We start from the raw sequence: 15,249 nt of genomic DNA, 5'->3' as shown, positions 1-15,249 counted from the left end.
AAATGGCAGTGAGTTTAATCTCAATGATGTGGTCAACTTCACCTGCAACACAGGGTATTTGTTGCATGGTGCATCCAGAGCACAGTGTCGCATGAATGGACAGTGGAGCAACCCTCTTCCTGTGTGCAAGGGTATGAACCTTTTAATAAACACAATTTTACTGTATATCAAATGCTTTCAGGCAGCCTGTCCCTTGTTGAGAATCTCAGCGGAGACGGAGCCTTGAACACCGTCTTGTTATGCGAGAAGCTCCTTAGTGAGCTGTTTAACACCCACAGCTCATGGGCTTAGCATTAACAGAGCGAAACCAGCATCTGTGCTCGGCAGTCTGAGTCAGCCAGTGAATGACAAGAAGCAATGTGCAAATAATTCTCCGTGTGTCATTTCCCATCTTGAAATGTCGATTTGAAAGTCAAATGGGTCTGCAGCAACCCGTGTGACATTGTGGGATGCTTTCTGACATTAAGTAGGAGTAACTGTGCACATCTTGTCACTTTAATGATTAATTAATGTGCGAAGGAAGTTGTTGATGGTGGCCTGGTGAAATTGAATCGTGACAGAAAATAGAGGCAGGTCAACGCATCTAAGATGGACAATTCCCTGCAGACTCAGCCAGAGCCCAGGGACGAAGCACTCAGCAGGGAGAAAGGCTGACATTCCTCTGAGCAGATGCATTGTTCCATAAAACAAGTCCGTAATTGAGTTGATGTGAGCTTAGTGTTTTTGTCGGTATTTAGAAACAGACCTTTTTTTTTTTTTTTTTTTTGGCCAGTATAATAATTTTGACTAAACCATGCATATGTTTCACAGTATGTAATAGGGACATTTATTATATGTATGACTGTAAACTGTTATACAACATCAACAACAACAATAATAATAATAGTAATATTATATTATTATTATTATTATTATTATTATTATTATTATTATTATTATTATTATTATTATTATCATTATTATTATAGGTCCCACTTTATATTAGGCAGCCTTAACTACTTTGTACTTACAGTGGTGTGAAAAAGTGTTGGCCCCCTTCCTATTTTTTATTTTTTTGCATGTTTGTCACAATTTCAGTTTCAGATCATCAAACAAATTTAAATATTAATTAAAGATAACACAAGTAAACACAACATGCAGTTTTTAAATGAAGGTTTTTTATGAAGGTTAAAAAAAATCCAAACCCACATGGCCCTGTGAGAAAAAGTGTTACCTCTTAAAGTATAATTCTTTAAGAGGTAAAACTGTTACATAATTACACAATAGGTAGAGTTGTTAATACACAAAATTACACAAAAAAGAAAAAAGAAAAAAACATATATATATATATATACATAAATGAGAAATATAGAATTGTTATATGGAAATTAAAAAGGTAGAATTAACATATACAAATAAAAATAAGTAGAATTGGTATATACATGTGTAAAAATAAATAAATAAATAAATAAATAGAGTTGTCACAAACAATAGAAAAAAAAACCTGAATTATCACAAGCAATTACTATTTTCTAGCTGTCAACCATGACAATTACACACCTTATTCTTATACTGAGCTGTGTCTCTCTGATAAGATATTTATTTTTCACTCGGATCAAATCATGATGTCTCACAAAGAAAAACAGCACACCAATAACAGGTGCCAATTATCAAGATTTTAGCTCCTTGTCCACCCACTTTTCCACTCCCAGGGGGCTTAATTGAGTGCCGAGACATTGACAGCTGCCACTGAGGCAAGGCAGTCTGGTTTGTTTCCTCTGGACATGGCCTCAACTTCTATCTTTTTTTTTTTTTTTTTTATTGCGAAGAGCAGTAACTGAATTTGTAACTGCATGGCCGACACAGCATGCCAAGAACAGCATGTACCCAGTTTGAGTACAGAAAAATGTAATATGACCACATATGTCAACATGTTTCAAGACGTATAGTAAGAATCAGCTAGATGTGTAGCACAACGTTCACTGCATGAACAGATATGTCAACTTTAGATCAGAATGCATGCTTGACTTGTTCTAGGTATGCAAAGGAAAACAAAATATGCTTGACTGTTGAGGAAGTGCGCAGATAAAAGGCAAAGTAAGTTCTGAAGGAGCACAATTCACCCTCTTATAATCCATATCTTCAAAAAGAAAGTGCGGTTTACGGTTTGGAGTTGATTGAAATTGCTCCAGAGGCTGCATCAGCGATCCTACTGTTCAGCCTCCTCCATTGATTTCTTCTGTCTTTCCTCACTCTTGCTTCCCTGTCAGACATTAAGCATCTGGCTGTTTTTATCTTGCAGTGGTAAACTGCTCTGATCCGGGCTTTGTGGAGAACACCATTCGTCACTCTCAACAGCGCTACCCCGAGAGCTTCAACTACAGAAACACCGTGATGTATCACTGCAAGAGGGGCTTCTATCTGCTCGGCTCCTCCGTCCTCACCTGCCAGTCAAATGGCTTCTGGGACAGATCACTTCCTAAGTGCCTTCGTGAGTGATAGTCTCGTGTTTCGTCCAATACACACTCTTCCAGAAATTCATGCAGTGCCAAAAACGGCTGTGCTGCTTTATGCATGTGATGGAATGCGTCATAAAATAATCTAAATTAAAATTTCTTTTTTTCCCCAGCATTCTAATAATGACATCAATTCATTGGAAAGCAACATTATACAAGATATTATGTTTGTTTTTCTAATTTTGTTTAACTTTAATATTTTTTAGCACTTGTGCACTGACATGAATAAATTTAGAAAAGCAACTTTTCAGAGAGGGCTTTAGCGTTCTGACAGTGTGCTTTACCATGCTAAAAGTAACTATAACTGTAGAACTGTCAGCACACTAAAGTCATCTCTTAGAAGTTTCATTTCTAAATTCATCCCCTTAAAAAATAAAGGACCACTTTTGTAACAAAGACAAGACAATTACTGCACTGTCAAAATGTTCTCGAAATAGTTGGTCAGTGTACAAATGCAGACGGACATCTTTTGCCATTGTCTTGCATCTCTCTTTTGTTTGTGTGCATTGTGTATTTAGAAACTGACACATTGTATTTTAAATGTTAAAAATAGTTCAGCATCTCACGACTCTTGCTTTTTTTTTCTCCAGTTTGTTGTTCTCCATCTAGCTGTTCGAATGCAAGCATACAGCTTATGTGATTGCCTCTTAGAAAAAATGTCTGATTGGTGTCTAGATGTGGTTGTGTTCAGAACTATATAATACCATACTGCATTTACTCTTTTTGCAGTATATAGTTTGTAAGCAGTGCTCTGTAATTTATCCTACAATGCAGTGTGGTTGACTTGACCATTAATTTCAAGTTTTCATTGTGATGGATGAACCAGAACGAATATCAGCTGTGATATTAACATCTCCTTCTTGACTATTTGATCAGACTGCCAAATTACATTTGCACACACACACACACACACACACACACACACACACACACACACACATAAAAAGAATAAAATGCAAATGAACCATTTTAATTTTCAAGGTTTTGACTGAAAACCACTAGCTGAATTAAGCTGGCAAAAAAAGTTATGTCATATGAAAACAGTGGACGTTATGCCTGCTGTTCACATTTACCATTAAAAAATAGTAGGTAGTATACTGTGTAGTTAAGTAGTTAGCAAGTATTCCGTACCAAGAAGCCTTTGACTAAAAAAACAGGGTAACCAGGACATCATAGTTGATTTTGATAACATGCAGTTTTGCACATCTCTAAATTAAAACTATAAATGTAAATACGATTGTGAGTGAGTTGCATCTATACAAGCATTTCCATGATACTTGTATAAACTGAAACACTGCATAGACATACCGCATCCATTTTGAGGCAATGCGGCAGTTTTTTTTTTATATATATATTATGCAAAAGAACACTGAAGTTTTGAAGTTCTCTCTCAGTTCTCTCTCTTCTGCCCCCCATAGCAATATCCTGCGGTGATCCCGGCACACCGCCGTTTGCTGTCATGTTGGGCCAGAAGTTCACCAACAGAGCCGTGGTCCATTACTCCTGCAGCCAGAGCCGAACTCTGGTGGGGAACGCCACGCGCCAGTGTCTGGAGGATGGCCGGTGGAGCGGCTCGCCACCCTACTGCTCAGGTACACACATCAGCAGGTGGCAGAGCCTCAGGGCGGGAGACTGCAGACCAGCCGGCTAGCTGATCTTTAAGCCTCTGTCTGAGCAGCTCAGCTTACTTCAGACTTAAGTGTCTGTCTGGGCTCAGACAGATCTTAAAGTTTAAACAGTAACTGCTGTTGATATCACCCCTGACAGACTTCTTGTTTCCTCAAAGTCCAGATGATGTGCACATCACGCAGCTCTCTAACATTATATGTTTATGTGATGCATTTAAAAAATAATAATGTAAACCAGATTGCCCTGGACTAGATCATAGCAGTCTGGTCAGAAGTACACACATTTATTTTGTTCATAGAGAAACTGATTTTAGAAGTAATATACACATATTTAAGAGTTAATATAAGTATATACACTATGTCACAAAAGTGAGTACACCCCTTACATTTCAGCAACGATTTTAGTATATCTTTTCAAGGGACAATACTATAGAAATGAAACTTGGTTATATTTTAGAGTAGTCCGTGTGTAGCTTGTAAAGCACTATAGATTTATTATCCCCTAAAAATTACTCAACATACAGCCATTAATGTCAAAATAGCTGGCAACAAACGTGAGTACAACTTGTCCAAATGTCAGTATATTGTGTTAGCACCATTGTTATCAGGCACTGCCTTAATCTTCCTGGGCATGGAATTGACCAGAGCTGCACAGGTTATTGCTGGGATCTTCTTCCACTCCTCACAGAGCTGCTGGACGTTAGACACATGGTGCTTCTCTATTTTCAAAGGACAGTAATTCTATACTGCTATACAATGTGCACATTGACTATCCAAGTTTCATATCTATAGTATTGTCCCTTGAGAAGATATACTAAAATGGTTGTTGAAATGTGAGGGGTGTACTCACTTTTGTGATATACTGTATAAACACCTAATTTCCAAATTCCAGAAGGAATCCACCAATCAGGAACCAAGTCAACAGGAAAACAGGAGCTGCACCTAACAAGCTCAGCAGTAACACACACCTATAATAAATAATTATTAAATAAATATGTATTTAAATTAGTGTCTTACACTATTTGACAGCTTATGTATTTGAATAACACTATACATTAAGATACCATTAATTAAAACAAGTTAATGCATGAACTAACAATGCACAATGGTCACACTTTATTTTAAGGTCCAATTCATTCTTTTAACTAACTATTACTTATGAATTTTGCCTCGATAAACTACTAATTTGTTGCTTGTTAATAGTTAGTAAGGTGTTTTTTCAGTCTAGGTACGGGGTAGGATTAAGTGATCTGTAATTTGATCATGCAGAATATGCGCTTTATTAATACTAATAAACACCCAGTATGCTAGTAATATGCATCCTAGTTAATAGCGAGAATTGGTTGTTACCAGATAGATACTTCACAGTTTTGTAAGATTTTCAAATGAGTTCTTGCTTTAAATGAAATGTTATTGGTTGGCTTGTTTCGTAAGTCTTTATTTAATAATTGTTTGAAATCCCTGTGGGGGAAATGAGTGCAAAAATATTTCTGGAACTGAGGCAGCTGAGAAAGTGGGCGGTCAATGAGAGTCGTGCCTTTGTTCAAATTTCAGGTGATAATCCGGGATTCTGTGGCGATCCAGGAATTCCACCTCACGGTTCTCGCCTTGGGGAGGAGTTCAGGCATAAAAGCCTCCTAAGGTTCACATGTGAAGCGGGCTACATGCTGATCGGATCTTCCGAGCGCACCTGTCTGCAGAACGGGTCCTGGAGCGGAACCCAGCCCGTGTGTGAAGGTGAGGGTCACAGATACCTGTAGAGAGAAACAAAAGGTGAAATTTCCAGGATTTCGCTTTGCACTTGAGCTTAATTTGAACAGAAAGGCAAGCGTTTCTCCGAGCAAACTAGGATACAGCACAGGCAACGACCTAATGAGAAAAATGTATGCTTGAGAGACTAGGGGTTTTTAGTTTGTGCCTTTAAAAAGGTTTAAATATATTCTTAGAAACTAAAGTAGGCTCAAATTACAACATGTTCTCTTTGTTTCTGAACCTCACTTAACCTGCTCTGCTCACTCTTTTCCTGAATTGTACACTGTAATTAGTGTAAAATTGATCTTTTGATGCTAACCGACCTAAAATCAGTAATTGCCAGTTAACTCAATGACTCTGGTTAGTGGAGCCACACAATAAGCCCTGTCATTGGCATGGTGTGTAATGATACATTGCTTTAATAAGAAATTGTGAATAGCCTGCTCTAGCTAACTGCTAATGGAAATACAGAACGTTTTGACACGATTCAGAGTCTGAGCAAAGTTTTCCTTTTTTTTCCAATTGGTTTCCTTATTAAGAGAAACCAGACTGAGTGTTCAAAATCAATAAAGTAGTAGTTTATTCTTTGCGCTCCCTAGACAGTCCAGTTATTTTGCAGCTGACCTTATTGCATATGCATTTGTAGGAGTTTCCCTTTCAGTCTTAAAATTTATGGGAGGAGAGTAGTTAAATGGATCATGTAAAGTGATTTATGAATGTTTGCGGCAGTCAGTTTGCTCATAATGTGAGTCATTATTTAACGCCAAGAAAAAGCATTAAATGTATTGAGAGGGTATTCATGTTCTTTGTAATTTTCCTCCATATTTCCCAAATGCAGTCCCTGTATGTTTTAGCAATTTAAAAAAAAATATATACAAATTAGTTGATGTACAATTTATATTCAGTTTGGATATTGTTATAGAAATTAACTAATCATTGTTTCTATTTTACCCACACCCATACATTCATAAATTTCACTGCACAGCTCCATTGTTTATCTTAATCTGTAGCTTTGTTATTCTCAGATGAAAACAAAATAATAATAGCGCTTAGCAAATAAACCTCCTGGAAGCTAGAAGTCAGAATCACTCCAGGAAGTATTTATACCATATTATTAGAGGACATGAACAATGCACCCAGTAGCTTAGTGTGTTTTATCACTAATTTATTTGTTTGTTTGTTTTCTGCTACAGACAGTATGATAGGGTTGCATAAAAGAGATCGATAATATACATTATTCAGGGCACATTCATAATTGAATAAGGGCTTTAACACATAGCTGAGACAGATCGCTGTGGGGGGTGACTCAACGGTGGGCTTTAGTACAGTTGTAAGGAAACAGACTTTCAAGATGCTAGACATAAAACACAAGCCTGTTGCCACTTACAAATAATGGTTTAAAATTTGGAACGATATCTGTTTACAGCAGCTCTCCACTGGGATCCCATTAACTCTTAATTTGGTCCAGTTTTTCTCTATTTGCCTAAATTGTACATTACTTAATCCAAGAGGATATGAGGTCTAAATTACAGATACAAAGTTTGATGATAATAAAGATTAAGTGAGTCATATATGTCTCCAACTGTTTCAACAAAAGTTCTGCTGATTAAAAGAACCCAGGGAGTGTAAAACTCCAAACATAATTCTAGAAGTTTCATAGTGATTTCTTAACAATAATTTAATAATTTATTAACTTAATCTTCAAAATGCTTGTGGAGCATAAAAACACCTTTAAGGCGAGACACTGCAGGTGAATAGGGTAAAAAAAAAAAAAAAAACTAATAGTTATCACCTTACTTGCCCAGTTAATTGATTGCATTGATACCTGCAAACATTTTTTGTATTACAAGTGAGGCATTATTTAATGAAATATTTGCTAATTTGTATAATTTTTGTATAAAATCAAGCAAATTATATATGAACAAATCCCTCTGTAAAAACCTTCAGAATATAGACAGGAATAAAAATTTAAAGTTTGTGTGTGTGTGTGTGTGTGTGTGTGTGTGTGTGTGTGTGTGTGTGTGTGTGTGTGTGTGTGTGTGTGTGTGTGTGTGTGTGTGTGTGTGTGTGTGTGTGTGTGTGTGTGTGTGTGTTACTGTGTTACTGAAGTGGAGATTTATGGCTGGAGAAAGTGTAGGAGAAAAAAACTTAAAATCTATTGACACAAATAGATGAAGTGCTATAAAAGAAACACTTAACACTGCCTTTTGGGTCTTTTCTTTACACTAGTCTGAAAAAAAAAACCTTTATGAAACACCAAAAAGCCCAAAATCTCAAACTTGACAGGGGCATGTGTTTTTGCCTGCAGTGTCTCCCCTTAAATTCTTCTGTCTTCAATAAAAATGAAATTAAGTGATATAAATATAATTTTCTGTTTCACATTGTTCATTAAATTTTAGAAAGCATTAGTGAAAGATGCGTCATATAGGCTCCTGACCAGTTTAAGGCTGTTGCTGTGGCATCTCTGTTCATTTAATTAATTAAGTATTACTATTTGAAAGTACTAACAAAAACGACAATAATAATAATAACCATGTTGAAACTTAGTTGATTTACCTTGCCAACAACACTCTAGGCTGCAAAATAGTGAAATTATTATCATGGTGGTCAATACAGCTCAATACCTGCTTTCACAAGATTCTGTTGAAATTATTTCACACTAGAAAATGCCCTTGATGCATAAAACACTATTCATTTACTGTTCTTTGTTTACACAATAGCAGTAAAAATGTATCATTTAAATATTATTGGCTGTTCCAAGTAAGTCTTCATAATTTAGAAAACTGTCGTATGGACACCCAACCAATTTAAGGCTTTCACACATGTCAGTGCTATTAGAATTCAAACTCTAATTAACATTGGAGCGTATCATCTTTACTGCCCTTATCTGAAAATGCCACTTCAAAGTATGTGGAAAAAAAAAAAAAAAAAAAAAAACTTGTCAAAAGCTCCAACTAATTGGAAATGGAATTTCATCTACCTTGCCAACAACACTCTGCAGGCTGTAAAACATGGTGCTTGTGGTGTAATTTGAAGTGTTTTGCTTGTGGTGCTAGACCTTAGATATGTTTCACAGAAGCTCTTCTCTCTCAGTTGCAGTTTTCAGTCCCGCAGGGCTGCAGTCTTTTACTCTTCACATTTTCTCTTTAACTTCTTTGGTCTTTGATTGCCTTCCCAGCTATATCCTGTGGAAATCCTGGAACTCCGGCCTACGCTAGGATCGTTTTCAGCGATGGTATGCTGTTTCCTTGCTCGGTGACGTACGCCTGCTGGGAGGGCTACAAGACCTCGGGCCTCACCACTCGCCATTGCACCACCAATGGCACCTGGACTGGTTCAGCACCAGATTGCATTGGTCAGAACAGCAACCTTTACTCAAGCATTGCTTATGTAATGTACCCTGTGTGTTTCAGGAGTTGCACTGATTAGTTGACTAGATCTGCCACATAATCCACCACTGTTCAAACAGATTCGATGCATTAATAAAAGTTTAAATTCTTAATATGTGATACAAGTCTTGGGAAAATATACAATGGAGTCCAAAATATACCACAATGAAAATCTGGAATATTTGGAATATGTTTTTTTGGAATATGTGATTCCACTGAAGCACAAAATGCTCTTTGAAACATTCTCAAATCATACTGAATAAACGTGATCATCAAGTTTTACAGAAATATTTGGAGCTCTATTGCTGCTTTATTAAAACAAAAGGTGGATGGAACAAACTACTAAGACATTCTGGCATGTCATGTAAATTTTTCAGTTAGAGTGTTATTCTGATCATATATTTAAAAAAAAAAAAAAAGTAAAGCGTTTTACCATGAGGTTGCAGCATAAAATGTACTCCAGTCTTAAGTGTCACATGATCCTTCAGAAATCATTCTAATATGCTGATTTATTATTCGAATTATCAATGATGGAAACATTGGTGAATAAAAGTATCAAGTTATTTCAAAAAATAAAAAATAAAAATTTACTGACCCTAAACTTTTGAACAGTAGTGTATATTGCTAGAAATCCGTTCTTCCTTTCCTCCTTTCTTTCTTTTTAACCTTTTATTGATCAAAGAATCCTGAAATAAAGTATTAAGCAGCATTAATACTTAATACTAATTACTAATACTAATTAATACTAATATTAGAATGATTTCTGAAGGATCATGTGACATGGAGTAATGATGCTGAAAATTATCACACGAATAAATTACATTTTAAAATATATTCACATAGAAAACTGATATTTTAAATTGGAATAATATTTCACAATATTGCAGTTTTGTGTGTGTGTGTGTGTGTGTGTGTGTGTGTGTGTGTATATATACAGTGCCCTCCACTAATATTGGCACCCTTAGTAAATATGTGATTCTCTAGTTCACGTTGGCCACAATTATTGGCACCCCTAAAAATATCTAAGTATATTCCCATTAATATTAAGATTTTTTTAGCACACCAGAGTGGCTAGGAGTTTAAGTGGCCAAAGACTCTGCAAGGATCACAGTTGGAGAATTGCAGATAATTGTTGAGTCATAGGGTCAGAAAGCCTAAAATAAAATGATCAAACAGCCCCTACATCACCACATGTTGTTCCAGAGGGTTTCAAGAAAAAATCCTCCTGGCTCACCCAAAAACAAACTCCAGCATATTCACTTGTCAGACATGATTGGAACTTCAAACAGGACTGGTTTCTATGGTCAGATGAAACTAAAAATGAGCTTTTTGGCAGCTAACCCTCCAGATGGTTTTGGTGCAGACAGGGATAAAAAAGTACCCATGCCCATGGTTAAAAATACTGCTAGGTCTTTAATTTTGTGGACCTATTTTTCTGCCGGAGGTCCTGGACATCTTGTTTAGATACATGGCTTCATGGATTCTATCAAATACCAGCAGATAAAAAAATAAAAACCTGACTGCCTCTGTTAGAAATCCTATAATGGGCCATGGTTGCATCTTCCAGCAGGACGATGATCCAAAACAAACATTAAAATTTACCATGAGGTTGCAACATAAAATGTAGGAGAAAAGAATGGTGTATGAATGCACATAATTGTTTTGTATTTATTCTAAATTCTAAACCATTTAATGGCCTAGAAATCACTTTTTTATTATTTAATTATATATTTTTTATATTTCCAACTGCAATCTCTATGACTTATTAAATATATATATATTTTTTTAAATGTCTGAGTCTAGCTTGTTCTCTCTCTTTGTAGTTATCAGCTGTGGGGATCCTGGTCCAATTGCCAATGGAATTTACATTGGAAATGAGTTCATATTTAACAAAACCATCCACTATCGCTGTAACCCCGGGTATTTGATGGAGCCCCCTGGTTCATCTACTCTACGCTGCAGCAAAGATGGCACTTGGAATCAGACCAAACCGAACTGCAGAGGTAAGCTCAACTTTTAAACGTACAAGAAGTATAGTTCTCCAAAATTCTTTCTGTACAGGCAGAGAGGACAGCATTCCCTGTCACTCTGCAAACAGCATCATTTTAAAAAGATATACTAATATTGTGGAGTTCTTAGCATCCCGACATCAAAAGCCTTTCAGATGTTTTTGATCTTTGTTTTTTTTTTTTTTTTTTTTTTGACTTGCCTGGCAAGTGAGATTATTCACTTATGAACTCCAAGGAGACGTTGCCATGAAATGTGTAGGATCTATGTTATCAGATGTCAGAATGAAATTAGTGAGTGGTGCAATGCAGACAACTCAGCCTCCTCACGATCATTTCTAGAAAATATCAGATATATGTTTTGGAATGCAGGAAGAAATGCTTGATATTCAGAGTGATTTTAGTAGGTAATCCCATTTAATCATCGCTTCCTCCCGTTAGCGATACACTTCCTCCCGTTAGCAAACGAAACGTAATGATCAAGGAAAGAAAATAAATAACTCTAAGCCCCTTGTTAGCATACTATTCTTTCAGATCTTCCTTTTCCATGTCTGAGTAAGTGAAAGAAGGAGGTGTTGGGTTTGGACACGTCTTCAGTCAATAATAATGATGGTGATGAAATCAGGGCTGTCGGCTGTTCAGAATGCCTATAAAATGCCTTTCAGTTTCATCCCTTAGTTTGAACTCAGGGAGCAAACAGAATATGGAATTTGAATTTGAATTTGAATTTGAATTTGAATGTAGGACAGTCAAACAAAAATTCAAAATCACTGCTGTAAGTGTAAGTTTTAATGCTACATGGGACATTTCCAAAAATATTATAAATATAAATTATAAATAAATATTATGTTTGTATTGATAATTAGTGTTTAAAAAGCCACCTTTAGAGGTTTGCATTTAATTTATATACTTTGTGTAGTTTACATGTAATATTTTGAGACTCATCCTGCACTGTGACATGCCGTGTGAAACACTTTTCTAATTATAATATAATGATTAGCCATGCAGCATTTATGAACTCATTAATTTGCAGATTACGTGGAACTTTGTAAAACTCATTTGTCACACCTCAGGACCATTTATGAAGGCAAAAAGGTGATTAAAAACCGTGCAAAAATTACAAGAGATTGGTATTCAGTTGCAGCATCCAAAATATCCCTTATGCCGAGTTCAGACTGCATGATTTTAGCCTCGATTCTGACTCGCCGACAGGTTTTGAGAAATCGCCGACAAATGCCCGAAATCACAGGCAAATCGGTGCTCGTTCACGTGAGTGACAATCACACAGTGTGAACTATCAAAGACGCGATCTGAGTGAATCGCCGGCGTGTCGCAGACACCCGTGAGATATTTGGCATGCTAAATATCTGGACCTGTCGGGGATTTAAAATCATGCAGTGTGAAAGGTGATCTGACTGAAAATCACATCGATCTCGCTTGAGAGACCGATCACCTCTGAGCCTTATTAAAAAGGCCAATTGAAAATTGGCGAGTGGACGTGCGCGCCGGCCACGCCCCCGTACATACGGGTATATAAGACGGCTGCGCGCACCACTCAGTCAGGCTTTTGCTGAAGAGCCCGGCGTCAGCGCGACGCCAGGGGCGTGGCAGGGGAATGTAACGTCTCCGTTCCCTCCTTCGGGGAACGAGGGTTACCTTCGTAACCTAGACGTTACCCCTTCAGTCGAATCACTTCGACGTTACATTGGGAACTTAGACCCATGGAAAAGGCCACGACCCTGACGCCGCGTTACGCACAACGCCACGTGCCGGCAGATCTTCCCAGACGTGTCCGCAGGCGGTCATTGAACGTAACCTTCCCAACGCCCAGAGGCCCCTTTTTTATAAGGGGGGCCTGCAGGGATGCCAGTTGTACTGAAGCATGGGTTGGGGGGGCGGAGCACATGGAATTTGTGCATGTGGAATGAGAATAATTCAATATATCCATAAGGCTTCTTAGGGATACACGAGGGAAACAGCGGTCTCCTCCGCTGGAAAATATTGGAAAGTATAGCCACAACCTGCGGGGCGAAGGAGACCCAGGCAGGATCACAGCCAAGGACTACTCCGCATCTAGCCCTGACTGCGGGGCATGGAGGACCCAGGTTCGCCGGAGGGAACATTCTGGGAGATAGCGCACGGATCCACGTGGGAATGGCGCAGCAAGCCGACACCAGCCGTCCCCCCGCTCGCCTGAAGTCTTATGTTAAGACACGGGAGGATACGGCCTCTGCGCGGAGGTTGAAGAACCTAGCGAAGGTATAGGTGTCGCCCCGCCCGCAGCTCTACAGATATCTGCTAGTGAGGCGCCATGAGCCAACGCATAGGATGAAGCAGCACTCTTAATGGAGTGGGCATGAACACCTAAGGGGCATGGCTCTCCCTGATATAGATAAGAGAGGGAGATGGCATCTACCACCCAATGAGCCACCTCAGTTCGGGGACAGCATTCCCTTTCTGCTGAACCCCAAAGCAGATAAGCTGCTAGGTGCGTCTGAAGTGCCGAGCGATTTCATTTTCACATAGACACAACATCGCAAGGCTGGGTCTGCCTCCTCCAGGGCAGAGCTTGCAGGTTCACCACCTGACCGCGGAAAAGCGTGGTGGGGAACCTTGGGCACAATAGCCGGGCCGGGGTCTCAGGTAGTAACGTGAGAGTCGCCGGGCCCGAATTTCTTGACACACTTTGCTGGCAAGGAAAGCTTGTAGGTCTCCAACCCTTTTAATAGGAGCCAGGGCAGTCAGGAGCGCTGTCTTAATGACAGGACTCGACTGAGGCCCACTGAGCACCTCTGGGGAACCTTAGCTCGTTCAATGGGAGCCAGGGCAGTCAGGAGCGTTTTTCTCGCTCGACTGAGGCCCGAGGCCCCAAGGGAGTGCCCCGCGGCCTGAGAAGGCGACGGGGAAGCTTCCCTACAGAGAAAGTTTGTAGGTCTCCTACCCTCTTGATGGAGGCCAGGGCAATCAGGAGCGCTGTCTAAATGACAGGAATTCTAGCTCGACTGAGGCCAGAGGCTCAAATGGAGCGCCCCGCGGCCCTGAAGGGCGACGGAGGGGTCCCAAGAGGGTATGAGGCGCGGTCTGGCACCTCTGAGGGACCTCACGACCAGTGGGTGCTTACCTATTTTGCTTCATCTACTGCATGTGATATGCGGCTAAGCGGCAGCATATATTCCGAGAGTCGAGGGGACAGCCTGCGCTCCAACTCTCCTGCAGGAAAGGAAGCACTACTGCAATGTGTATCTCTGTGCCTCTGAGCGAGAGAAATGCCAGCAGGTAGACCTCATCTCAGTGCGTAAGCCAGCCTTTGTCAAGGGAGCTCAGTACCGAGTGATAGTTTGTATCACGGCCTGTGAAAGGCCGGAGAGATCTACGGTGTCAACCCGTGCCCTTACAGGGAGGGACTGCCGCGAGGGGATGGTTACTAAGACCTAAGTCCGGGTGGGCCGTCCTTGCAGCGCAACCTACAGACTTACTCCTCGTCCTCCCTGGACTCGCACAGAATCTGCGCAAGGAGGCTCACTGGGGAAGGGCGTACTTGGGCCCGGAGGGCAGCTATGTGCCAGAGTTACTCTGGCAATGGGAGGAATCGGGAGGGCGAGCGGATATGGCTGGGCCTGCCGATATAACTCCAACTAGCTGCGTCACGGGGTGGAGTCGCCATTCTGCAGGTAGGTGGACTGCCGTGGGAACCGGCCGGCTGCACGGTTGAGTTCCTGCTTCAAATGAATGGCAAGTAGCAAAATCTGCCACGTCGGACTCCATGGGAGCAGATGGGAGGAGCTGTAAGCCTCTGTTGTACATGGCAACCCAACCCGTGGTAAGCCACGGGCTGACTTGTCGGCAATACTGCGGGAAAACGCCAGTCCGGAGAGAGCCGAGATGCCATGCCCATCATGGGACTCGATCGTGCTGCAGCGGTCTCACATGAAACAGCCTAGCGGCAAGCGGCTAGAGCTGTCATGTGCCCCAGGAGCCT

The 15,249-nt window shown here is 39.9% G+C and overlaps 1 protein-coding gene across 1 annotated transcript in view; it reads left to right on the top strand.

Annotated features, from left to right (window-relative positions):
• The window catches only part of csmd1a (CUB and Sushi multiple domains 1a), a 406,871-nt gene that overhangs the window by 371,243 nt on the left and 20,379 nt on the right, over positions 1 to 15,249 (top strand). The window contains 6 exon segments of the mRNA XM_073834675.1: positions 1 to 131; positions 2,282 to 2,470; positions 3,914 to 4,087; positions 5,678 to 5,860; positions 9,054 to 9,230; positions 11,088 to 11,267. Coding sequence (XP_073690776.1) covers positions 1 to 131; positions 2,282 to 2,470; positions 3,914 to 4,087; positions 5,678 to 5,860; positions 9,054 to 9,230; positions 11,088 to 11,267 — 1,034 coding nt within the window.

The sequence above is a fragment of the Garra rufa genome, chromosome 2 (assembly GCF_049309525.1).
Source record: "Garra rufa chromosome 2, GarRuf1.0, whole genome shotgun sequence".
Taxonomy (NCBI): domain Eukaryota; kingdom Metazoa; phylum Chordata; class Actinopteri; order Cypriniformes; family Cyprinidae; genus Garra; species Garra rufa.
Note: the sequence above shows the minus strand (reverse complement) of the source record. Positions and strands in the feature narration are given on the sequence as shown.